The sequence below is a fragment of the Bos indicus x Bos taurus genome, chromosome 21 (genome assembly GCF_003369695.1).
Source record: "Bos indicus x Bos taurus breed Angus x Brahman F1 hybrid chromosome 21, Bos_hybrid_MaternalHap_v2.0, whole genome shotgun sequence".
In the NCBI taxonomy this organism is placed as follows: Eukaryota; Metazoa; Chordata; class Mammalia; order Artiodactyla; family Bovidae; genus Bos; species Bos indicus x Bos taurus.
In genome coordinates this window covers 45,568,214-45,595,169 of record NC_040096.1, presented here as the reverse complement: position 1 = coordinate 45,595,169, position 26,956 = coordinate 45,568,214, and the positions used below count along the sequence as shown (strand labels likewise).

The window sequence follows — 26,956 nt, the reverse complement described above, 5'->3', positions numbered from 1 at the left end:
AAGCGAATTTGCTCGGCAGGAAAGACTCTGATGGGAGGCCTGGGGTAAGAAGGAAGGCCAGCCTGTCTGTGGGGGCTGTGACATTTTAAAAACACCAAATTCACTGTCACCTCGAGCTTTTCCTGTGGGGCAAAAGGGGTGACAGGGGCGGGGGCTTTTGTCTTCTCTTGTGGGCAGATTTCCCCTGTGAGTTTTCCTTTTGTGGTGCCTGTGGCCACGAAAGAGCCTTCCCCAGGAACCCCCAACTATTTTTAGCCTCACTTCAACACCCTACAGACAGCACCCCTCTCATGCACCTCTATGCTAATTTTCACTCCTGCTGCTGCCAAGATGAATCACCCAGGGCTGGCCTGATGAACTGCAGACCTGAAGTGAGAAGACAGACTTGAAGTGAGAAGGTAAAAACCTTTAACAGTGGAAAGCTGCAAAGATGCCCTGACACCTAACGCATCTAAGCCTCCCTGTGCTTCTTTTACAAAACTGTTTTGTGTATGGTCACATGTGGTATTTGAATGAAATTCTCTGTGATCCGACTCTTGAGATTTAGAGCCTGCACTGAATGACCTGAACTCCTCACTAGGATTTGCTCTTGAAGGAAAACTCATCTGGGAAATGAATTGTTCTAGATGTTGCCTGAATGAGGTATATGACACACCATCTATCGCTCTTGGGCTTTTAAAGTACTGATTATGTTGGCTGGTGCTCGCTTCCACTGTACATATACTAAAATTGGAATGATACAGAGAAGATTAGCAGGGCCCCTGTGCAAGGATGACACATAAATTTGTGAAGCATTCCATGTGTTTTGGGCTTCCCTGGTGGCTCAGCTGGTAAAGAATCCACCTGCAATGGGGGAGACCTGGGTTCGAACCCTGGGTTGGGAAGATCCCCTGGAGAAGGGAAAAGGCTACCCACTCCAGTATTGTGGCCTGGAGAATTCCATGGACTGTATCATCCATGGGGCCGCAAAGAGTTGGATGTGACTGAGCGACTTTTTTTAAAATAGTTGCTGTATGCTTTGTGATACAAGGTCAAGCTCTTGAGATATATTTTGTGTTGAAAATGTTCCTGCTTCTAATAGATCACCCTGGAAGGACAGCTACCCCTCTACTGGGTCCAACCCAACCACGTGTCCATGGGCCTTCAGCCTTGCAATCCATTGATGGGAGCTCTGATGAGGCACCGTCCTGCTGGGCAACCTCTCAATCAACTAGGTTGATTCCCATTCAGCCTTCTTGTCCTCATTCCATTATGTCCCCCAAGGATTTCTGCCATGGGAAATACTCTAGGCAAATGCTTATCTTTCCTCTAACCTAGAGCTTCTGCCTCAACTTACTCTTTGATCTCTTATGCTGAGGAACTGAACTAAATCATAAGCAAGCTTCCAGGACCTCATCTGTCTCTGTACTGAAGATATCTCTGTACCTCATCTATCTCTGTACTCCTCTGAGGAGGAGTCATCTGCCTTCTTATTTATCCTGGGTCCTACCTTAGAGGGTACCCTCAGGGAGCAGAGAGGAAAGAAGAGAAGTGAGGCACCATCTAGGTCTATTTGCAGTCTCTTCACTCCTCTTATTAATGCTCCAGTCCCCCAATGGGCTGAGTTCTAGAGTGGCTCTGGGTTGGCCCCCTGTCCTCCTCATAGTCTTTATTCCTCAACGCTTCCTTCCCCTGTAAAATGAGAGTGGTAACACCGTACTCCACGGCAGAAGCTGGACCAGATGGGCTCTTGAGATAGTTTCCAGACAGAGAAGAGTTGATTGGATGAAGAATGAGGTATTAACAAAAGAAGAGTCAAAGAACAAGTATCGGGACTTCCCTGGTCACCCAGGGACTAAGAACCTGCCTTCCAATTCAGGGAAAGGGGGTTCCATCCCCAGTCAGGGAACTAAGATCCCACATGCCATGGGGCAACTAAGCCTGCGCTCCACAGGTACTGAGCCCAAAGTGCTCTGCAGCCCACACACCACAACTGGATAGAAGCCCCAGTGCTGCAATTAAGACCTGACACAGGCAAAATAAATAAATAAGATTTTTAAAATTACCATTTAAACAGAATCATTATGATAGCTCTGAAAAGAGGATACTTGCACTTTAAACAATGGACTGAACAAAAGAAACACAGAAGACATGAATTTTCTCCACCCCTCCCAGCAGGGCTCATGCCACCCCCATCTTTGTGTCCAACTAGAGTCGAAAGGGGACACCAAGCAATAACTAAGTAGTACAAATCAACGTGTGACCTCAGGCCCCATGTACAAGCCAAGCCATAAGAATCAGAAGGATTCAAAGCTGGGCAGAGTACTGTGGGGAAAGGAACGGAGGGAAAGTCTCTTGGAAAGGGAAGGTCCTGGCAAGGAAGTAGTAGAAGGAAGCCAGTCCCTGGGCAGGGAGGGACAGCAGAGGAGATATCTCAATACAGACCAGATCCCCAGCAGCAGAATGGTGGTGCTGGGAAGAAATGGGGACCACGGTGGCCAAACTGGGCAGACTCTAACTCTGGAGGGCTGTGAATCCTGCCTGAGGAGCTCAAGACTCTGTCCTGCAGGTCATGGTAAGTCATTAGAGGTCCTGTTACAGGAAATAACTGGACAAAAATGTGTGTTAGTGAAAGGAAATGTAATTGTCTCATTGTAACCCTCTGATACTATTTGAATTTTTTAACCACTTTTTCAACCAAGTGCAAGTTCTGTGTTTATGTATTTTTATTACTACAGAAAATATAACACATAATTTGTGCCATTACCTTTGAAAAAGTTCTAAGTAGGAACAGTCAAGCCACGTTGTCAGAGTGTGTACAGGGGACGGGTCTGAATGCTGGCTTGGCTTTCTGGGTAAGTGACTTAACCTTTCAAAACAGAGAACGATCCCCATCTTGGACAACGCTTCTGAAGATTAAATAGGATAAAGTACATCAAGTGCCAGCCGTGGTAAGTGTTCAGTAAATTTAGTATACATAACTTGAGAGGCCACTGTCATTAAACAAGGCCTACAGTAATGTGGGGACAATGGAAATGGAAGGACATGGGTTGGAGTCATATCAAAAGTAGGATACACTGAACTGATCAGCTAGAGGGATTTCAGGAGCAGGAGTATGCACAGCTTTCCGGGGAACTGTGATAAATGATGCACTAGTCACACCTAAATACCCAGTCTCTGGGCACATCTTCCACCCAACTTGCCCAAAATCCCATCCTTAAGAAAATGTGGTTCCTCAGAAAAGTTATTCCACAGATGGCCTGAAGATGTCGCTGCAGACAATACCATCCATACTGAGCACCTCATCCTGTCTGGATTTTGCCATTCCAGCAGGAAAATTCCACTGTGGCTCTGTACCCAACCCTGAACTCCAGCTGCTGCTCCTCTCTCTCCTGTGAACACTCATCCTTCCCTCTCCCTCCTGCCCTGATGCCCTGGCCACCTGGGGGTGACTCTGAGCCCTTCCAGACAGCAGAGCCTACCGTGTCACCAGGCTGGACGTGGGCTTCCCTGCGTCTCTCCATCCTCACATTTGTATAGATTATTTACCGAGGCCAGCGCTCCTGGTCTCACCCCTGAGCACGTTCCCCCAGCCTCCTGAGTTTCAATTAGTGAGTGTAGGGGTACACCGATTCCCTGTCTCCTGTGCTCTTTATATTCTCTTCTAAATGGCCCATTTTTCAAATATTAGCATTAAAGATTTGGTGACACATAAATTTACCTCATTTGCTGAAAATGTCGGTGTTCTTGGTTAAAATAATCCTTGAACTGTGGCCTATATAAACAGCCGTGGGATATAGGAAATGATGAGCATTTCGGAGCCAAGCTGAGTGATTTATCCAGAGGGAATATGTCACAGTCATGGGACTGGATTCTGATGGCTAAGACTCAGCAACAAAGGGAAAATGTCCCACATCAGTTTCCCCCTTTCTCCCTGCTCACGGCTTCTGTTTGGAGCCCTTCCTCTTACTCTGTCTCATTTGTTTTCAGCATCTAAAAATCAGCCTAAAGAGTATGAGATTAACAAAAATACACTACTACATATAAAACAGATAAGCAACAAGGATTTACTGTTTGGTCCAGGGAACAATATTTAGTATAATAAATATAATAGAAAATAATATGAAATATATACATTATACATGTACATATATGAATCACTTTGCTATATACCTGAAACTAACACAATATTGTAAATCAATTATACTTCAATTGAAAAATTAAAAATAAAAAGCCTAAGAGTAACATTCAGAATTAATTTTTTTTATAAGTATCCGTCATTAACAGCCTCAGAGAGAAGACTCCAAGACACATCTTGATTTTTAATACTTATCCAATACTTAGCTGGGGCTCTACTCCAGAGAACAGAGGGTCAAAAAGGAGGTTTGGGCAAGACATTATCTTGGTGATTACAAGAAAGGGCTAAGGATTAAGGTTCCTAACTCTTCACTCTATTTATAAACTGAAGCAAATCTATGATTATCTGTGATGCAGCTATGATTGTTTACCTTTGACCTAAACCATTCCCAAAACTTTAGACCACACAGGAAAAAAAAAAAAAAATGTCTACATCCCCATACAGCTTCTGGAGGTGCTCTGACATTGAGAGGGATCATGACCTCCTCCCCTGATTATGTACCAAGAGCGGGGACCTCCTCCCTCTTAGGTCCCATGTCCTGTGGAGAGGCCCCGGTGCTCTGCCGACTTGTGCCCTGACTGAACTCAGAGTGAATTTACACACGAGAAACAACAGCAAACATACAGGCGCGCAGAAGAAGCAATGTGCTTTTAAACCTCCACCCCCTCCCTAATCCAAGTCCTCCTCCCTGAACACAACAGAACATGAACCACCCTCACACCTGTAGCTTGGTTACTGCCAACAAACAGCCGAAAGGGAGAACCAGGAATTCTGGCCACAGATAACATGTGCCGGCCACCCCCACCCCCATCCCTGGCAGCAGCTGGTTATCCAACAGGCAGACCTGCCGAGCAGGAACACCTCAAGGAGAGGTTTATTGAAACCATATGAGTATTTTTTAAAAACCTAAGTAATCTCTGTAAGAAAAATAGGAGTTTTGTTGAACTCGTTACACTTATTTTACAGGATAGTGTTGAAAGTTTTGGGGGAGAAGACAGAACTCTCTTCCAGTGATTCCAGCCCTGCCTGCAGGGGCAGATGGAGCTTCCTGGAGGACACACTCCACTCTCAGCCCCTGGTTACAGTTACACAGAAGAGCAGAACCCTGATGTTGCCAAGGGAGGCGAAGGCAGGTGCCTTGCCCCAAAGTACCCAAAGTAACATCATACCTTGGCTGAAAAAGAGGTTATAAACTCAGGGCCTATAGGCTCGATTTAGTCAAAGGATACAGAAATGCATTTTGCTTGGTTTTTTACAATGCTTTGAGATTTTTCACATTAAAATCCATTTTCTGTTTTTTTTTTTCTTTAATAATGGAATTCCAGTGCTGAACTTCAAGTGCTGCTTGGCAAAAATTATCTGAGCTGAGTGTGACAGACACTTTCAGTCAGAGATGTCACCATTCCCTCTCGGACTCCTGTGGCCAGCTTCACGCATCTACAAAAATTGCCTGGGCCCTATTGGAAAGTAGGGGGAGGAGTTTAAGACCCTTTCAAACTTTGAGTCCCGTTAAACTGCAGGATTTATAGCTAAAGAAACCCCTAAAGGCTTTGACAGTCTTATTTTCACATCACTGCGAAAGTCCTGACAGCTGTTTTTCTATGAAAAATGCTCCGGAGCATGGGAGCCCCAGGTTCTGAGAGGGATGGACAGAAGTGGTTGCTAACCACCACAGGAGGAAAGAAGACTGGGATTCGAGGCAGAATATAAATTCAGAATTTCACAGCGGGGCATCCATCAGCAGCCTGCCTGTCTTGCTTGCCCTCCAGGGCTCTTGTCATAGCTCTTCCCTCTTCCAGCCTGGCCGCAGTAAGCCATGGACAGCCTTCTTCAGGAGCTTGGTTTGCTGGAGCTAAAACAAGTTTTGGCAACTGACACAGGACACCCTGCCCATGCTGTTAAGAAAAGTCAAATATGTTGGACCACCTGGTTGAACTTATAGAAAAATCCCTATGCTGCCAGGCCACTGGACACTTCAGGCAGGAGGTTCAGTCCACACTGTGCATTCCCCACCCAGGAAGAGCACATGAAGTGCCTGCAGCCAGCCCCCAGGCCTTAACGGTGTTCCTTTTCCCATGGGGGTGGCTCCTGCTGCCAGTGAAGCAAGCAAGCATCACTGGCCATCCTGTCCATGATGCTTGCTTCCCCAGGGCTGCTCCTGAGCCACTTCAAGCCTAACTTATTCTTTTGCCTTTTATATTAAAAAAAAAAAGAAAGAAAAGAAAGGAATTCCCTGACAGTCCAGTGATTAGGACTTCACTGCTGGGGCCCAGGTCCAATTGGAGAGGTACTGCTGCTGCTGCTAAGTCATGTCAGTCGTGTCCAACTCTGTGAGACCCCATAGACGGCAGCCCACCAGGCTCCTCCATCCCTGGGATTCTCCAGGCAAGAACACTGGAGTGGGTCGCCAGTACCTTCTCCATTGGAGAGGTGGGGACAGAACTAAGATCCCACAAGCTGCCTGCCACAGCCAAAAAAAAAAAGGCTTTTATATGACTTTAAGAGGTTTTAACATCTTTAAAATGGTCAAGATTAGCTAAAATTCTTCACAGTGAGGTAGGGAGGACTCTTAAGTGTATAAAGGTCTTTCTAAACCAAAAGTCAGTTTTTCTGTCTTCTGCTCCATCTGTTGCTGTTTTCTGACTTCCCCAGTATGTTCTCTGTCACCCAAACTGTAATGTTTGCTGATTTAAACCCTTTAGAGCATATGACAGAGAAAACCGTTTGGATCACATTACCCAAAACTGTCTCCCTGGTTTCAGGAAAACAAAAGGTACCTCCTTGGGAATCCCCACTAGAGGGACAGATCATCAAGGCTCAGCACCTCCCAAGAGTTCCAAGTTCAGTTCAGTTGCTCAGTCATGTCCGACTCTTTGCAACCCCATGGACTGCAGCATGCCAGGCCTCCCTGTCCATCACTGGAGTTTACTCAAACTCGTGCCCATTGAGTCAGTGATGCCATCCAATCATCTCATCCTCTGCCATCCCCTGCTCCTCCTGCCTTCAATCTTTCCCAGCATCAGGGTCTTTTCAGAAGTTCCAAGGCACCATGACAAATCACTGACTACCAGGCCTGAATCTACCACTAGGTGTCACACTAAACAATCAGGAATAAAGACCCCCCAGTTGCCCAAGGCTGCAGCAGCAGCAGCTGCAGAAAACCATCGCAGGAGGTGCAAAGAAACATATTCCTGAAATACTTTGGACTTATGCAGTTTTTTTCAATGATCGTTTTCAAACCTGCAGCTGAAAATTGTCTTCTAAGGTACCTTTGTAAGTGGGGCAGTCAGAGTTTGCTATTTCTGTACCTTTTAAATGTATTTTTTATATATGAAAATAGAGAGTTAGATGGGGGAACATCTACTCTCTATTTTACCTAACAATTGGAGTAGAAAATACTTTGCATATTTTTCAAATTATAGTGTATTCAGTCTCATTTTCACAAAGTGTTTTCAAAAGTGTTAATATCATGACTGTTTTGGCCAAACAGGTTGGGATAGAAACTAGATAAACTGCCATGGAATGTCAAGGTAAATTTATCTGCACCTGTTTCTTTTTAGGAAAGTGGGAACAATAGTTCCTTACTTACAAGATTAGTTCTGAGAACTAACAATGTACAGCAGAAATGTTGGAGCCCTTCAAAAATTTATACCATGATATAAGAGCCGTGGTCACCCTTAAGCAAAGATACATGAGCATTTGTGATCAAGTAATACAATTTTTAATCTGGAAAAAAAATCTAAACAGCATTAAACCCAATCTTATTATAAAAGCAGGTATCCCATAGCAAAGGCAGCTAATTTCTCCAACTAATATGCAGGTAATTAGAGGTAGAGCTGGGAACTGAGGTCTCCTAGAGCCTAATGCATTGCACCTCGCCTAATACGTATTTGTGTATCACAGGCCTGCAGAGGACATGTGGATTCTACCCTGAGAAGTTTTCATTTTAATATATGACCATTACTACCCCGACAGTTTTACTTTTTTTTTTTTTTTTTTTAGTTTTACTTCTTGATTTTACTTTTTTCTCCCCCTCATATTTTGTCTCTCACTCTCATTGACCCAGATTCCCTACATTCAGACCCTGGGGGTAGGGGAATGGAAAGGGGAGATGAGGAACAGATAAGGCTTGGTTAGTACATGGTCGGAGAAGGCAATGGCAACCCACTCCAGTACTCTTGCCTGGAAAATCCCATGGACGGAGGGGCCTGGTGGGCTGCAGTCCAGGGAGTCGCTAGGAATCGGACACGACTGAGCGACTTCACTTTATTTTTTCACTTTCATGCATTGGAGAAGGAAATGGCAACCCACTGCAGTGTTCTTGCCTGGAGAATCCCAGGGACAGGGAAGCCTGGTGGGCTGCTGTCTATGGGGTCGCACAGAGTCAGACACGACTGAAGCGACTTAGTAGCAGCAGCAGCAGTACATGGTCAGTTAAGCTGAAGATGATTGCAATGATCACCAGAAATCTTTGCAAAACTACAGAGGCTTCTTGGGACCTATTCTGAAGAACTCTGAGCCAAGTTTCTTTATTTTGCCTGGACCAATTCTAGAAATAGATGAATGCATACCGCTCACTGACTAGGAGGTGGGGGTGGGGCAGGGAGCCTAGGTTCTATTTCTGCAGGTGAGAGGAGGGTGGTGAGCCTGGAGTGGCTACCCATAGGGCAAGCATGGGGCCCATGCAGGTCTCTCCCAGGCAGGAGAGCAAGGAGCCAGCAGAGGCAGGATGAAGGGCACCATGGGCTGCCTTGAGCCCCCTGCACTATGCGTGGCAGCTAATTTCTTAGCCATCCATAAGGCCCCATCTTGGATAAGGCACTACTCTACCCATTCTTCAGCTACCTTCCCCAAATGCTTCTGCAAAGTCGCCCAGCGGAGCACCCAGAAGTAGGTTCAGGGTCTGTTCCCTGCAGCAGCACAGCGCAGAGCGGTGAACCCGACCTCCATAATGATTTCCTTATTGCAAAGGATCTACAACCTCTGCTACAAAGATTCATACCTTACTTTCCTTGAAAAATACCATGGTTGTTTTCACCGTTTTCCTGCATACAGGGCAGAGTGCTTGCTTCTCCCCCAGTCAACAGCATTGCTAATCCGAAGAAATGATTTGAGGGTTCCCCAATCATTTAGGTTTTTAATGCCAAAAGCTTTAGAAACTTCTACCCGACGGTCGGGATGGAGAGTGGGCTGGAGGTGGCTATTCAGCCGGTGCCTACAATGCTAAGAGCCTGGTACTGGCAGGAAGGCAGAGGCAGCCGACCTTCCACCGACCAGTGCGTCCTCCCCGCAGAGAGCTTTGGGGAAGTGAATCCCTACACCCGGCCAACATTTCCACTCGCGTTTTCAAAAGATTAAAAAAAAAACCGGAAAAGACCTGCAGGTCGGTAAACCCCAGTGAAGAACCAGCCTGCAGGCCTGCGTCTTTGGGATCTCAGCAGCTGACGACCCTAAATCAAATCGATCAAATCGGGAAAACCCAGGGAAAGAGCGCTTCTTGCAGAGGGCCAGGATTACTGTGTGCAGGTTGCAGGGAAGTACCCGGGGAGGGGGCCCGGTCAGGAGGACTTTCCAGCCACTCAGCGTTCATCAAAAAGTTCCCTGTACATGACCCCAGTGGCTCATCACAGGGAGTTTCTCTGATGAACCCGGGCGCGGGGTTTAGGCTTCTTTTTCCCCCTAGCAGAGGACGAGGCCAGTTCTCTTTTCTGGTCTGACTGGCTTGGAAATTCCCCGCGCCTGACCCCGCCCCGGAGAAATCCCCTGCCAGCGTTTATAGGGCGCCGCGGCGGCGCTGCCGAGCCCACAACAGTCCTAGCCCGTCGTCCCGCCCGCCCGCGACTCCGAGAGCAGCCAGCGCGCAGCGCAGCCCACGGCCCGTGCACCTGGGGAGCAGCGCCCGAGCCTTCACCGCGCCATGTTCCAGCCTGCCGAGCCCGGCCAAGATTGGGCCATGGAGGGCCCCCGGGACGCGCTCAAGAAGGAGCGGCTGCTGGACGACCGCCACGACAGCGGCCTGGACTCCATGAAGGACGAGGAGTATGAGCAGATGGTGAAGGAGCTGCGAGAGATCCGCCTCGAGCCGCAGGAGGCGCCGCGCGGCGCCGAGCCCTGGAAACAGCAGCTCACCGAGGACGGAGACTCGTAAGTGTCGCGGGCCCGGGTGGCAGGGCCGGGTGGAGGCGCCGGGCCTGCAGCCCCAAGCGCGGGGCCCGCGCGGCGGCCGCGCACCGGGGTTCGTGCACCGACCCCGAGGCTGTGCAAAGGTGCACGGCTGCCTGCGGGGCCGGGTGATGGCGAGCGGGGGGGGGGGGGGGGTCGGGGGTTGGCACTGGTTCCCGGGGCCGTGGTCCCGCGGCTCTGCGTTGCAGCCGCGCGCACCCCGCGCGCGCACACCCCCGTGCGGGTCCCCTCGGCCGGAGGCGGGGCGGCGGCGGGGACGCGAAGTCCCCGCTTGCATAAGGGGGGCGGGAGTTTCTGCCCCGCTGGCGGGCGCCGCGCAGCCGGGAGGGGAAGTACAGGGCGTTCCGGCACGGCGAGAGGGCGGGGCGGTCTGGCCGGCGCCCGCCGCCGAGCGCGGGGGGGGGCCCGGAAAGTCCCTGGGCGCCTGCCAGGAACACTCAGCTCATAATAACCTCGCGGAAAACACCGCGGCCTCGGCCTCCAGAAACCCCGGCCTTGCGCAATCCCCCGCGGGGCGCGCCTCCCCGGGCCCCACGCAGTGCACTCACCAGCCCTGGGGGTTTTCCCTCTTTTCCTCTCAGGTTCCTGCACTTAGCCATCATCCATGAAGAGAAGGCGCTGACCATGGAAGTGGTCCGCCAAGTGAAGGGAGACCTGGCCTTCCTCAACTTCCAGAACAACCTGCAGCAGGTACTGCTCTCCCGCCGCGTACTCTCTCTACTGCTCTGACCCTGAGATAAAACCGGGTCTTGCACATGATTTCTAGATTAACAAAGATTTGGTCATTATCTACCCTGATCTTTTACACCTGCGTCAGCCAGTATTCTAGAACAGAAAATTCCATTGATTTGGAGAGGCCTTTATGAAGCCCATCTGGGGCCTCTGGTATTTTGCCTTGCCCCTGATATGCGCCTGGGAAAAGCAGCACCCACAACCAGGATCTCTCTGGGGTTCAAGGGAACACAGATGGTGGGTTGGATCCATGGCTCATCCTTTTTGTCCCTCTTCTGTTTGTAGACGCCACTCCACTTGGCTGTGATCACTAACCAGCCAGAAATCGCTGAGGCACTTCTGGAAGCTGGCTGTGATCCTGAGCTGCGAGACTTTCGAGGAAATACCCCCCTACACCTTGCCTGTGAGCAGGGCTGCCTGGCCAGTGTGGGAGTCCTGACTCAGCCCCGGGGGACCCAGCACCTCCACTCCATCCTGCAGGCCACCAACTACAATGGTAAGTCTGGCTGCCCTGCCCATCAGAGGGCAGGTGAGGTATACACAGGGGAGGCAGGCACTTAAGGAGTCCAGGCAAGGCCTAAGCTCTCAACATGTGAAAGATGGAGAATACATATATAAAGGCCTAGTTGATGCCTTTCTAAAGTCCATTCAGAACCCAGATTCTGGGCTCTTCAAATTAAGAAGAATGTGTCCCTTAAAAGAATAGGGACATATGTATACCTGTGGCTGATCCATGTTGATGTATGGCAGAAACCAATACAATATTGTAATTATCCTTCAATTGAAAATAATAAATTAAGAAAAAAAAATAGGTGAAAGCTTCTGCTTGAGAAATGAGTGTTGAAACAAGTGGTTATAATACTGTCTTACTTTTGGTCTTCTAGGCCACACGTGTCTGCACTTGGCCTCTATTCATGGCTACCTGGGCATCGTGGAGCTGTTGGTGTCCTTGGGCGCTGATGTCAACGCTCAGGTGAGTGCCTCACACCTTCAGATGGGGTACATCAGGCCAGCCTGGTCCTCAGTGCGAGGGCTTTTGCTGCAAGCAGAACTTCCAAACTCAGCCGTAAGCATCTTGAATTCCTTATGGTTCCAGGAGCCCTGCAATGGCCGAACTGCCCTCCATCTGGCAGTGGACCTGCAGAATCCCGACCTGGTGTCACTCCTATTGAAGTGTGGGGCTGATGTCAACAGAGTCACCTACCAGGGCTACTCCCCGTACCAGCTCACGTGGGGCCGCCCCAGCACCCGGATACAGCAGCAGCTGGGCCAGCTGACCCTAGAGAACCTTCAGACACTGCCGGAGAGCGAGGATGAGGAGAGCTATGACACCGAATCAGAGTTCACAGAGGACGAGGTGAGTCCCAATTAACTTGTTCATGGCTCTGCAAGAAGGAAGAAGAGAGGCCATTCTCCCTCCCCCTTCTAAGGCTCCTAGAGTTCCTCCTTATCCTGAGGGTCTCAATGTAATGAGCCTCTCAAGCTTGAGTATGTGTAAGCAGAATCCCAAGAGCATGTTTTTTTTTTTTTTTTGCTCTTCTTGAAGGAGAGGATCCTTAAAGGAAAGCTCCCTCAGCCCAGAAAATTCATTTACATTCAGTGTATAGAGAATGGAGTCCAAGAACACTTGAGTTATTTCCAGTAGCAGCCCTCCCCATCATCCCAGCACCCTTGGCAAAGCCCTGCGAGTTTAACCTGCCTTTTTTTTCTCTTTTTAGCTTCCCTACGATGACTGTGTGCTTGGAGGCCAGCGTCTGACGTTATGAGCTTCAGAAAGAAGCTAAAAGAACATGGACTTGTATATTTGTACAAATAGAGAGTTTTATTTTTCTAAAAAAAAAAAGAAAAAAGAAAAAAAAAGGGAGGGGTGTACTTATAACCACACTGCCTGGTCTGGAACATTTTACTCTGGATTAACCCTCAGTTTGTCATTTTTGTGAACTCTGGAAGAGGGGGCAAGAAAGATCATTGGAATTCAGAGAAAACCTCTTTTTTAAATGTCACCTTTGGTGGGGTTTCAGGGGGAAGGTTATTCAAAATTTGATGAAAGGACTCTTATTTATTATGCTTATTGGTTGAATCACCATGGATTCTGTGGCTGCGCCAGTTGAGTGACATGTAACCATCAGGTGTGTTGTTAAACCGGTCGGGGGGGTGGGGTTAAAAGTCACTACCTGTCAAGGTGTGTGTTCCCCTCCTGTAAATAGTGTACATAGTGTATTTTGTCAGTAATTATTTTGGTACTTTTAAGATGTATATTTATTAAACAGATTTTTACAAACAGAGTTATCCTGATCGTTTTCACTGGGCTGCTGTGGGTCTCCTACACTGAGAGTCATTCAGTTCCTAGGCGGAGGCGGAGGTGGAGAGCATGTGGGAGAACTCACCACAGCCACGGAACCCTCTCACAGAGCAGCTTCTCACACTGTCGACACCAGCCTCCCAGCTGGGCTTTGCAGGCAGCCCCGGCCCAGTGCGTGGGAGGGAGGCTGTTCTAAGGTGATAGGAAACGTCAGTCTCAGGCTTGGGGCGGGCAGGCTGTTTGGCCTACAGCTGGAAGGCTCTTCATTGTCGCCTGCTTTCATCTTCTTGGTTTAAGCTATTCCAAGACCTTCCGCTTTAGGAAATTATTTTGGCCAAGAGTAGTATTGTGAAATTTACATTTTCTAGAGCCGGGAAAGATCTCCTCTATGAGAAGTTCCTGAGGACGGGGGCTTAGGAATAGGGCAGTGCTAATGTGTGTTAGCAGGTGCCCACCTCTGGGCCTGTGTTTCCTCGCTTACAAACTGGACCATCTGAAGACTGTACAAGACTATCCGCACAAAAATCATAACAGAGTGCCAGGCACCTAGCGCTGAAAAAAAAATGCAAGCCGTTGCACAACATCCTGTATTTCACACGGGAAGGAACAAGTCCACAGAGAATGTCCTGTTTGGGGTCACCTTTCAGGACAGACAGGTGGTTAACTTAGTTAATGCACTCTTATCTTCAGTGGTTAACAGCTTTTAAGCACCATCCACCTGCAAATCAGCCTATAGTACTGTTAGCAGCTGCAGGATAAAACTGACAGAGTCTGGGTCTTTTCATCAGTTCAGTCTGATTTTCCTGAATGATCCTACAGAAGATGATTTCACAAGAAATCAGTAACTTGTGAAGTTTAGGTTTATTTTATTTATTTATTTTTTTTTTTAATTTTTAAAAGAAAATCCATCCTGAACCCTCCTCCCTCCTCCCTCCCCATACCATCCCTCTGGGTCGTCCCAGTGCACCAGTCCCAAGCATCCAGCATTGTGCATTGAACCTGGACTGGCATCTCGTTTCATACATGACATTTCACATGTTTCAATGCCATTCTCCCAAATCTTTCCACCCTCTCCCTCTCCCACAGAGTCCATAAGCCTGTTCTATACATCAGTGTCTCTTTTGATGTCTCGTATACAGGGTTATCGTTACCATCTTTCTAAATTCCATATATATGCATTAGTATACTGTATTGGTGTTTGTCCTTCTGGCTTACTTCACTCTGTATAATAGGCTCCAGTTTCATCCACCTCATTAGAACTGATTCAAATGTATTCTTTTTAATGGCTGAGTAATACTCCATTGTGTATATGTACCACAGCTTTCTTATCCATTCATCTGATGGGCCTCTAGGTTGCTTCCATGTCCTGGCTATTATAAACAGTGCTGCGATGAACATTGGGATACACGTGTCTCTTTCCCTTCTGGTTTCCTCAGTGTGTATGCCCAGTAGTGGGATTGCTGGATCATAAGGCAGTTCTATTTCCAGTTTTTTAAGGAATCTCCACACTGTTCTCCATAGTGGCTGTACTAGTTTGGACGCTATCAAAGTTTTTATCCCTAAAATGCATCTCTTGCCTAGACAGAAAGAGGAGTAAAGGAAAATTTATAGCATTGCATAAAATGCAGAATGGTGTATCAATCAATACAACTCATGTACTTGGCTTATGCCTAAGAGGACATTATTCTTCCTTTATGTTGTCCTTTTCTGGACTCATAAATGATGTCACAGTGAAGTGAATATGATAATTATCTTCTTAGACCAAAAAGGGGCCAATACCCCCTGAATCTTTCATATGTAAAGAGTATTGCTGTAGACTGGACCATGTGGTCAAAGCCGGCTCTATCCCCCTCCTGCAGCCTCAGTCGTCTGGAGCTGAGCACTGTGGTGGCCCCTCTACCTGTCTCATCTTCTTTCAGGTGCTGCAGGGCCCTCACTGAAACTCCTTGTCCCTCTTAGAGCACCTGAACACAGGTGTTACATGGTCTAACACGAATGTCAGGCTCAGCCCTCCGCTGACGCACACAAGCGGTCAGAGTGGTGAGGGGTGGGGACATCCACCTCCAACCTCAAAGAACAAAGGTTGGAAATTGGCTCCCAATTTTGGAATGATTCCCTTAGCAGGTCTCAGTCAGACGTGCCTCTTTGCCCCCCACGGTTGAGTGTACAAGTCACTCCAGTTCTACACTAGAGGGTTGGAGAGATGGGACAGATGTGGCCCACCTGTCCTTGGCCTCCTTGGGGACGGGCTTATGCGTAGAGGCATGACCTTCCAGGCTCACAGCACAGAAGGGCCTCTTCTGACCCAGTTGGGCCCGGCCTTCCACCTTCTTGGCTTCATTCAATCTTTCTGCTTTTCTGGATCCTAATCTCCAAAGTGGATTCCATTGTCTGCATAAACCGGGAAGTAGCTGGCCTTAGTGGATCATCTTCCTGTTCCTCCATCTCCTTTCTTTCTTTTTTTTTTTAAACCTACCCTACCTTCATACCACTGGTTGGTGGCTGGAGCCTGGAGTTCCCTAAAGAAAAATTTTAGAACTGAAACATTCTAATCCATGGAAAATCTTCCTTAGACTTTCTCCGTTGCAAATTTCTAAGCACATGAGAACCCAAGTTTTCAAAGAAAACAATTCAACAGACTGGCAGCCTTCTGTGCACTCTGATTTTCTCCAAGAAGCCAAAGGTCCTGTCAAGACAGGTAGAAGTATAGGAGCCTTGGGGAGAAGGGAAGTGGTATGAGAGAGGAATAAAAATCATGTCAGCAACTTCCTTGAATTTAGTTCCTTGATTCCTTTTGCCTGCCTCATCCTCAGGATAAGTCATTTCCAGAAGGAAGGGTTTTTCTTTAAAGATGGGACAAACTCCAGTCTGAGCAATTTGAAGACTTTCCTTCACGTGGGGCCTAGAGATGTCAAGGCCGGGTGCTGGGGGGCATTTGCATTGAAACTTCATTTGCTACTGGAAGTGATTAAGTGCTTACAGTTAGAACTGAGTCAGTGAGATGTACTTGCTTCGCCCCCTCTCCTCCCGATTTTCATCAACTCGCCCTAGGTAAAGTTGAAGTTTCACTTGGCAAGAAAGGTCAGAGTGGAACTACAGTCAGAAACATACCCAAGAAGCATTCCCCAACCTCTGGGACCTGGACGAGAATATCCCAGTTCATTTCCCCATTTTAAGGGAGCATCACAGAGACTGAAACTGGATGGCTCACGTGTGTTTCCCTCCTAGAGGGAATGCATGATGAAGCATTATTCTCCAGGCCCTGTGCTAGGTGCGAGAGACACAAAAAGGAACCCATCATGGCCTCTGCCTCAAAGAGCTCCTTGCTCAAGTGGAGAGAAAGATAGTACATAGAAGAGAGGATGACAGGATGAGGCACAGAATGTGATGTGAACTCAGATCAGAGGCCCCCAGGGCAGAATGCGGCAGGGGAGGCAGACCAAGAGATTACACCCTAGTTAGCTATCTGCTCCCCAGGCCAGAACTATCCTCTTATATCCCAAGTGATCAGTGGGCCCCTCTCAACAAGTACAGGAAACAAAGCTGTGCTCAGAACAAAACTAACTTCTGGGATGGGATTAAACCAAGCATCCACAGCACGCTGTACTGTTCATTTTTGCATTTATGTGAGCTCTGAGATTCCAGAGCTGAGCCTGAAAGCAATGGAATGAATGACAAATGATCCGCCTGCCTTAGTCTGTTGTTGTTCAGCCGATCAGTCGTGTCGACTCTGTGAACCCATGAACTACAGCACGCCAGGCTTCCCGGTCCTTCATCTCCCAGAGCTTGCTCAAACTCATGTCCATTGAGGCAGTGATGCCACCCAATCATCTCATCCTCTGTTGCCCCTTTCCCTAGTCTAGCACTTCTCAAACTCAACGTGCGCGCGAATGTGCACTTTCGTGCCCTGGAGATCTTGCTGAAGCACAGTTTCTATTTCATTTGGTCCCAGGCTGGCCTGACACTTGCATTTCTAACAAGTCCCCAGACAAGGCCTGTGATGCTGGCCTGGGGACCACACTCTGAGGAACATTCTGAATACAATGTTATGTTGGTTATTTATTAAAGCCAGCACTCTCGGCCATCCCTCTGGGTACCACCGACAAACCTAGACAAGCGTTTCTGCAGCTGCTCCTGAGGATGATCTGGCATCCGGCAATGTGAGTCTTTTGAAAAGAAGGGCTGGATCCCGAGGGCTGACATTAAAATAGGAGCCAAGGCGAAAAAATCTGCCATCGAACCAGGTAGGTGTATTAATAATAAGGAAAGCAGCTGATACAATGCAAGGCCAAAAGTGTGATCACCTGAGGTCTAAGAAAAGGACAAAAGCATGAAGGAAATGCACTTGGTGAATAATTCACTAATTAAGAAGAAGAAAGTGAAAGTCGCTCAGTTGTGTCTGACTCTTTGCAACCCTGTATACATGTACACATGGACTGTATAGTCCATGGAATTCTCTAGGCCAGAATACTGGAGTGGGTAGCCTTTCCCTTCTCCAGGGGATTGAACCCAGGTCTCCAGCATTGCAGGCAGATTCTTTACCAGCTGAGCCACAAGGGAAGCCCAAGAAGAAGAAAAGCTGGCTTTAAAAGAAGGTTATTTGTCCCTTTCATGAGGTTGCTGCAGCGTGTTGGGAGGGGCCCTGACCAGGCCTCCTTCGAGACGATGGGAGGAGGGGTTGGCTTCCCTATGACAAAGTCCCCACAATATCCTTATCAGAATATGAGATACCTTAACAAGAAAAAAAATCAAACAAGGAACAAAAAAATAGAAAAAAGGCACATGAGAAGCTTTAACAAGTACTGACTAAAATGCATCCGGGAAGACCTTAAAGAATCGCTTCCCCTTAAACATTGCCAGCGTTTCGTGTTTCCTAATTTCAGAAATTCACTGAATATAGTCTATGTGGAAAACATTCAGCCATTTGAAGATAAATTTTTGGAAAGCTTTTAAGTTGCTATAGTTTCATTTTGTACCCTCTGCCCCCTGCAGTGGAAGCTCAGAGTTCTAACCACTGGACCACCAGGAAGTCCCTAAATTTACTTTTATGTATTCAGTATTACACATGTACACAGTACTTGCTCTATGCCAGACATTATTCTAAGTGGTTTATAAATATTAAGTCCTGGAATCCTCAAACTACTCTGTGAGGTAGGTATTATTATTATTATTTTCGTATTTTTTGTAAAGGAAGCTAAGGCACAGCCATGTTAAGAAACTCAGCTCAGGTCACACAGCCAGTAAATGGAAGCTCCAGGCTTGGGTGGGCTCTGGGTTCACACTCCCAGCTTGTGGTATAAAGCAGCTCCCAACATGCATGGAGATTCCTATTAATTAAATGACTTCAGGTCATCAATTCTGATTTTATTTCTAACACCTTTGCTACTTTTGTCCTTTCAAAATTGGAAAAATATTACTTAAGGATGGTTTGAACTTCGATGGGCTGCTTAATGAAAGATTATCTGATAAAAACTCCATAATAATGCAGAGCATATAAGATAGATTTAAGACCTTGGGAAACCTCAGTAAACCAAACAATCGCATGGGACTGAGGCAGATTTGGACCCGAATCCTAATTCATCTCCTCTGGATGTTCAGTATCAAGTTTCATATGATTCTAAATAAAAGGAAATGAGGCATGTCTCTCCTTCCAGGAGTTTCCAGTTGTGCGGTCTATGTTTGTTCCTGACTGAAGCCAGGTCTACCCAAAGTCACCACATTAGATATTTTGGTCAGACATTTAAAAACTTCGCAGTATTTTAATGTTCATCTCCAGGGGAACCCAAAACAAACAAGCAAACGCAACTTTCAAAGACCAGTGAATGATCTTCTTTCAGGTGAAACGCTCTAGTGTTGATTCAATTTTAAGCTGATTTTTAAAGTTCTCCTTTGAATGACTTTCCACCTCCATCCTTAGCAGGCAACTGTCCAGGCAGCACATTGCCACATGGCACGTCACATGGGGCCTAGCCAGTGGGGTAGCTCGGGCTCCAAAAACCTTTATGTGTATTTGCAATTAACTCAGTTGCTCTCTTCCGTGTTTTGTAACACTGAGTAAACCTCTGGCTTGGTGAGGTCTAAACTATAGATATGTAAATATCATGTAATTAACAAGTCATATGGAATAGAAAGCTGTTGCCTCTTTGAGGCTAGAACTAGGACTCTCCCACCGGCAGATTCACCGGGGAAGGGTCTGTATGGGGTGTATGCAGCATTTCCCAAGGCATGCAGCAACAGTGTCCCCAGGGAACTTCTGTACTTGGCTCTCTACCCGTGTTCCCACTGCACCCTGAGCGGGGAGAGGCAAGGGCATATATATCTCAATGAGAATTTCAAATGTGGCTTAAAACAGGTCTTTCCATTCAGGGGCTTGACTAGGATTGGGGCAACTTCCTGATATAGCAGTTTGCGGTTGAAAACAGCAAGGTGAGGATTTCGAGGTGAGGGTTTTGAAGTATCTCCAGCATGCACTATCTGTTGATGCTTCCTGTTAAAGAGCTGATGGGTCTTTCAGGAAATTTCTGTAATTTAACAACCAAGTTTATTTGTCTGGGCAAGAGTGTCCTAGAATAGCAAACTTACTGCAATGAACAATAGAAGAATAAAGTCATGTTAATGTAGACAGTAAACTAGAGGCAGGAGCGGGTAATTTCAGCCTCCACTGATTAGCCATTAGGCCTAGAGGTCCTGAGGAATACGAGGACACATGACAGGCACATTTTGATAAATTAAAAAGACTAAAAATCCAGGACATGAATCTATGAGCATAGTGAGTGTTAGGGGTGGGCCAGTAGGGAGTTTACAGAGGAGACTGTACCCAGGGAGCCCAGAGGAAGTGGAGGGGGATCAAACAACAAGTTTTACATGTTCCATCACTTCACCCATAATTGACAAGTCTTAGATACAATCACAAATCCCCACTACAAAGTACCCATGTAATCCAGCTACTGCTGACTAATAATAATAGATATACTGTCTCAATATGCCAGGCATTTTATATACATGATCACTACAGGGAGAAGGGTGACAGCAGAATTATTATCCCGATTTTGTAGATGAGGAAACTGAGGTTCAGAGTTTAGTAACTTGTTTGAGGTGATGCAACCAAGAAGAGGGGCAGCTCTGGGACCCAAACTTCACCCCTTCTGCCTCCAAAGCTCTTTCTCATCAGACTGGTCCGGGTGCCTCCTCATCTGCTGAAGACACTTGAAGATCCTCAACCACTTGAAGATCCTCAACCATTGGCATTGCCCACTGCTGCTGCTGTTTAACCTCAAGTAGCTCCACCAGCCACGTAAACCCCTATTACCTCTGAGAAGTTACTTGTTACTAGTACTTTTATTTTAGAGAACTTCCTTATCAGAAAAGTAGGAAAGGTACCTCCTAGGAGTGTTTGAAAAGTAACTGACAGAGCGCATAGGAGACTCACCCAGAACTGTGCACACAGTCTTGGCATGCCAGGCTTAAGTGTGGGTGGCCTCCAGCTGCCAGGGAGGCTTCAGACACCGGGTCCAGCTCAGGGGCTGTTCCTGAAGATTCTTGAGACCAAATGGCAGGCACCCACCAGCGAAGGAGAGAGAAAGCTCTGCCTCCTCCAAGCCTGCTAGGAAACCCTGTCCAAAGCAATTTAGGATTAAGTTTAGAACACATTTCCAGCTGACTCGGGGTAGGACATGGGTACAGTGACCAAACGCCTGTGAGGCTCCAGGGAAGGGGGCTTCAAGGATCACTTTTCAAAGGACCAGCAGATACCACCTTCGGTGGCTGTCAGCTCAGAGGCCACCCCCAGCATGACTGCCTAGCCGTTTGAGGTTCAGACCAGCCTGGATCCCACCCTGGGTCTATACCATCGCGCGACCCTGGGTTAGTGCCGAACCTCTATGCTTCTGTTTCTCATTGTAAAGCGGGGTGATGCAGCTGCCTCAAAGAGTTGCTATGATGCTTAACCATCACGAATGGTGTCCGTAAAGCTTTGGAAAAGTGCCCCATGCGTAGCAAGGGCTCAGGAGCTGACAGCTCCTGCTATTAGGATTACTCATACCAGCAGCATTGAGAGGCATCTGACAACCCTCCCTATGGCAGGGTGTCCCCTCCAAGCAGGACCCCTCCTTCCTCCGCCTCTCAGGGTCACCCAGGACCTGAGGAACCAGATCCTCTAAAGACAAACTGGGGTATCCAGTCTTCCCTCATGCCCCTCCTGAACTTGTCCCTTGCCCCAGGGTTCCACCCTCGCCCAGCCCGTCTCATCCTCAGGACATGGTCCCCTGATGGGAAGGGGAACTCATTCAGTGCAGACCTGACCCACAAAAGCTGCCATAGGGCTGGACTAGGAGACACCTTGAATTAGGTGCCTGACCTGAAGTGGGAAACTAAAGGTTCTTGTGGGCACAGGCCTGGATGTGAGCTGGAGGCTCCTGATTTCCATCAGCCTCATGGAGCCATGGAAAGCGACACCTCTGCTCCCATGGTCAGCAGTGGGCCAGGCTGCCAGCTGCTCGGGGCATGAGCACAACCTGCCTATACAGTGTGAGGAATACCCCTCTCCTGGGGCCTTGCCAGGAGCCCATATGAGGGGCGGCAGCTGACCGGGCACACCGTCCAGCTGTCCCAGTCCCCACCCTGCCTCACTGAGAGGAAAGTGAACTTATATTATGACGACCCTTCCTTTCCCTCTACCAACCCACTTGCAGCAAAGGTGAGAAGGAGGAAACACTTGGTCCTGTAGCAGCATCAACTGTGTTTGTAAAAATGAAGGAGGGAGGGGGTCTGTGTACTCTCAAAGACACTTCCACATGCTATCAAGTAGAAGAGGAAAAAGACACCTCACAGAGCAGTTTGCACAGTAATCCCATCAGTATGAACAGTCAAGAGAAAAGAGCTGGTGAGCTCATCACTGCAGCCTGGCCTGTTCCACTCCAGCTGGAATGGATTCCACACAATCCCTCCCATCATTATTAGCCTGTGATTCAAGGTCTAGGCAGAAGGGTGTGATTGCTGGAGGCTTGGTCATGCGCCCGTGCAAGGGAGACTAGGAACGTGAGTGCCTGGCATTTTTGCTTCAACTTAGGGCATCCCCCAAATGTAAGAAGTGGGTTCAGATGTCAAAACTGAGAGACAAATGTCCCAAGAAGTTAATAGGGCTTATCTCCAGGGGGGTTGGATTCTAGGGTGGTTGGGTTTTTTAGGGGTTTTTGGTAACTTATTATGGAGAATTTCAAATATATACAAATGTAGAATATTAAAAGGAACTTTCATCTCTAGCTTCAGTTATCAGCTCATGGGCAATTTTGTTTTCATTTATACCTCTCCATTTCCTTACCTCCATCTCATTAGAAGTAACACCAGTCATCGTATTATATGTCCATCCTTAAATATCTTAGTATTTATCCCTGAAAGATAAACACTGTATATTTAATGTATAACTCGAGTGCCATTATCACACTTTAAAACTTTCAGGAGAGAGAGTTCTTTTACTCTCTACTTTGTGCATTTATTACTTTAATTATCAGGAAAAGAAAAAACTATTCCCATTTTTAGTTTGTTCTCAAAAACATTAACCCCTAGTTGAGCATGCCTTAAAATTCTAGTACTGAGGAAAAAGGCATGGAGAAAGGAAAAAGGGCCTCAAGAAGAAAAATGGTGAACAACGGAGCAGGGGAAGGGGTCTTGAATAGTATTGCTTCAATTCAGAACTGTGAGGAACCACCAGCAACCATCCCAGGCCTTCTACAGATAACAGGAGCACCCCCGGGGAGGGTCAGTGACCACCCCCTCACCAAGGCAAGTTTCTGAGGGCATTGAACCAGATCCAGAGAGCCAACTCTCAGCCCCAAATTCTTGCCAGGGTTTGGACAGATGAGCAAGGACAAGGCTTTCCAGCAGCAGAATGTGCCAAGGTGGGTGCCCACCTGGCCTGACCACAGAGCTCCTATGGGCAGATGGCACAGGCAAGACCAGATTACAGAAGGCTATGCACATCTGGACTGGACCTACAGGCAATCAGGAGTCACACTAGGTTCCTGAGCAGGGAAGCCACAGGGTGAAGTGCAACAGTGATACTTAGTAGAGTTTAGGATGCACAATGAGCTGTAAGGGAGCCCAGCTAGCAAGCTGCTGCAGTTGTCCAGCGGTGAGAAAACACAGATCTGGCTGGAGGTGATGGGGGATGAATTAGATACGAGAAGTACTGCAAAGAGAGAAGTGTGGGGTACTCCAACCAGCTCCCAATTACCAATACATCAACACATCAGATGAGTGGTTGATTCGGGCCCTGTTCTCTGTCTGTAAGCCATTAACCAGCTCTAGCTAATTTTGAAGCAAAGGAGAATTTAGTGGAAGCCCACAGGGGATGGAAGGATCACAAAATGGACAAGAGACTAGGGAGTCCAGACTTGGGGAAGCCAGGAATCGAGGGCTCTAGTCAGCCAGAAGGTCACAGCCAGGACGCCAAAGCTGCAGTCAGCTCTCCTGTAGCTGCTTCCCTAAATGACTTCTAACCACCTGCTGCCCTCAGCTCACTCACTCAGGATCTGAAGTCTTGGGCAAGAACATCTGATTGACCAGGCAGAGGCCACATTTCTGTCAAGACTGGGCTGGGGTAGGGGTGGAGCTGGAAGGATTTGGCCCCCGTGGCTCTCTTTGAGGGAAGTAGGGATGAGGCAATCTCCAAAAAGGGGGTCAGAGTGCTCTTAGGACGGGGCAGTGGACACCCCCAAAATGACAACTAGATTCCCCTTGCTCCATGTTTCCAGCCCACTGACTGCAGTTTGCCAAGACCTCTGACCATCACTATTCCTCTCCTGATACTGCTCTCCAACGTGACCGCCCAGAAGCTCCAGGACCTTCCAACTGGATCTGATGCTCCTGCCCATGAGGGAGAGCCTGCCGTGGGCAGGTGAGTGACTGGTGGGCTGACCACCGAGCTTCCAGGACTCCTCAGGATGGTCCCTGCCTCCTTGGGTCCCTCTCTCCCCCAGTTGACCTTCATAGAGCCCCCGACTGAGCCTTCCAGCATCCTCAAGATGCTTCATAAGGTCCTTTGGGTGGGCACAAGGCCCTTTATAAGCGGACCCTGGCTGCCCTCTCTCCCCCAGTTGACCTTCATAGAGCCCCCGACTGAGCCTTCCAGCATCCTCAAGATGCTTCATAAGGTCCTTTGGGTGGGCACAAGGCCCTTTATAAGCGGACCCTGGCTGCCCTCTCTCCCCCAGTTGACCTTCATAGAGCCCCCGACTGAGCCTTCCAGCATCCTCAAGATGCTTCATAAGGTCCTTTGGGTGGGCACAAGGCCCTTTATAAGCGGACCCTGGCTGCCCGACCTCCCAGTCTGTCTGTGCACCCTTGCTTCTTCTGGTCCCTCTGCCCAAAAGGCCTCTGTCCCCCACCCGGCGGCCCACTCATCTGGCTGCAGCTGGCCAACTCCTCTTCAGCCTGCAGAACCCCTTCCTCATCTTCCCCAGGATTCTTAAGCACGCCTCCTTTGATTCCATCACACTGGTACATCTCAATCAAAGCATTTCCCCTCCAGGCATATCAGATTCTGTGATCTTTACTTGCAATCCTTTCCTCCTTTCAGAATGAAATAGGACTCTGGACATAAAACAGAAACCCCCTTTAACCACCACCTGTGGCACCCGATGCATCATGTACACTTTCATATACTTAAATGGCACGTACCCAGCGCCTGGTACCAGTCTTGGCAGAGTTGACTTCATTCTCATTTGTATAACGGTCATCACGCTCTAGGCTTTGTTCCATGCTTTCATTTCTCCTGCTCAGCATCATCACAGTCAGCAGACTGTGTTGCGTAACATTCAACAAGTGACTATTGTAATGGACCTGATCACGTCTCTAACATTAGATATTTAGTTTATTTCCTTCTTTGAGTACTTGAAATGATGCTGAATATAGAGGACCTTAAGCATTTAAGGTTATATACTTAGGGAGGTGTTTCACAAGGCCAAGTACTGGGTCAGAGGGCATGTGCTTGCTCAGTTCTTACATCTATTGCTAAATCAGTGCCCTCTCACAGAGCCAGTCTCCCTTCTCCAGGCAGTGGGTTAGTAAGAACACTTGTGCTGCAACAGCACTTTTTTTTTCTAATCCTGGATGTGATACATTTTTGAAGTCAGCTAATTTGATAGATGGAAAAGTATGTCTTCTTTTAAATGTGGATTTCTTTGATTATCATATCTTTTTTGATTATTTAATAATAATTGTGCTTTTATTTCTTCTAATAAAATGGAGCAGCCCTCATAGTCAACAAAAGAGTCCAAAATGCAGTACTTGGGTGCAATCTCAAAAATGACAGAATGATCTCTATTCATTTCCAAGGCAAACCATTCAGTATCACAGTAATCCAAGTCTATGCTCCAACCAGTAAGGCTGAAGAAGCTGAAGCTAACAGTTCTATAAAGACCTACAAGACCTTCTAGCATTGCTGCTGCTGCTGCTAAGTCGCTTCAGTCATGTCCGACTCTGTGCGACCCCACAGACGGCAGCCCACCAGGCTTCGCCATCCTTAGGATTCTCCAGGCGAAAACACTGGAGTGGGTTGCCATTTCCTTCTCCAATGCATGAAAGTGAAAAGTGAAAGTGAGGTCACTCAGTCGTGTCCAACCCTTCATGACCCAATGGACTGCAGCCTACCAGGGTCCTCCATCCATGGGATTCTCCAGGCAAGAGTACTGGAGTGGGGTGCCATTGCCTTCTCCCCTTCTAGCATTAACAACCCCCAAAAATGTCCTTTCCATCATAGGGGACTGGAACACAAAAGTAGGAAGTCAAGAGATACCTGGAGTAACAGGCAAATTTAGCTTTGGAGTACAAAATGAAGCAGGGCAAAGGCTAACAGAGTTCTGCCAAGAGAACGCACTGGTCATAGCAAACACCCTCTTCCTACAACACAAGAGAATATTCTACACATGGACATCACCAGATGGTCAATACCAAAATCAGATTGATTATATTCTTTGCAGCCAAAGATGGAGAAGCTCTATACAGTCAGCAAAAACAAGACGGGAGCTGACATGATCTCCTTATTGCCAAATTCAGACTTAAATTGAAGAAAGTAGGGAAAACCACTAGACCATTCAAGTATGACCTAAATCAAATCCCTTACAATTATCCAGTGGAAGTGACAAATAGATTCAAGGGATTAGATCTGATAGACAGAGTGCCTGAAGAACTATGGACAAAGATTCGTGACATTATACAGGAGTCAGTGATCAAGACCATCTCCAAGAAAAAGAAATGCCAAAAGGCAAAATGGTTGTCTGAGGAGGCCTTGCAAATAGCTGAGAAAAGAAGAGATGTGAAAGGCAAAGGAGAATAAGAAAAATACACCCATTTGAATGCAGAGTTTCAAAGAATAGCAAGGAGAGTTAAGAAAGCCTTCCTCAGTGGTCAATGCAAAGAATTAGAGGAAAACAATAGAATGGGAAAGACTAGAGATCTCTTCAAGAATATTAGCGATACCAAGGGAACATTTCATACAAAGATGGGCAGAATAAAGGACAGAAATGATACGGACCTAACAGAAGCAGAAGATATTAAGAAGAGGTGGCAAGAATACACAGAAGAACTTTACAAAAAAAGATATTCATGACCCAGATAACCATGAT

At 47.5% G+C, this 26,956-nt stretch overlaps 1 protein-coding gene and 1 non-coding gene across 2 annotated transcripts; both read left to right on the top strand.

The window, feature by feature from the left end:
* Positions 1 to 699: 699 nt before the first annotated feature.
* On the top strand, positions 700 to 806 carry LOC113880233. Its single transcript, XR_003507691.1, has one exon. It is a non-coding gene; the product is annotated as a U6 spliceosomal RNA (small nuclear RNA).
* Positions 807 to 9,804: 8,998 nt separating this feature from the next.
* On the top strand, positions 9,805 to 13,317 carry NFKBIA (NFKB inhibitor alpha). The gene is made up of 6 exons (XM_027521408.1): positions 9,805 to 10,261; positions 10,882 to 10,990; positions 11,318 to 11,528; positions 11,917 to 12,005; positions 12,129 to 12,389; positions 12,751 to 13,317. The coding sequence occupies exons 1-6, from the start codon at positions 10,035 to 10,037 to the stop codon at positions 12,796 to 12,798; spliced, it is 945 nt and encodes a 314-aa protein (XP_027377209.1). The 5' UTR covers positions 9,805 to 10,034; the 3' UTR covers positions 12,799 to 13,317.
* Positions 13,318 to 26,956: the final 13,639 nt, after the last annotated feature.

Bases quoted from the DNA above. Each gene is read 5' to 3' on its own strand.
- NFKBIA (XM_027521408.1), top strand. From the start codon at position 10,035: ATGTTCCAGCCTGCCGAGCCCGGCCAAGATTGGGCCATGGAGGGCCCC. The intron at 10,991-11,317 runs GTACTGCTCTCC...TTCTGTTTGTAG, and splicing joins TCCAGAACAACCTGCAGCAG to ACGCCACTCCACTTGGCTGT. The intron at 12,006-12,128 runs GTGAGTGCCTCA...TTATGGTTCCAG, and splicing joins GCGCTGATGTCAACGCTCAG to GAGCCCTGCAATGGCCGAAC.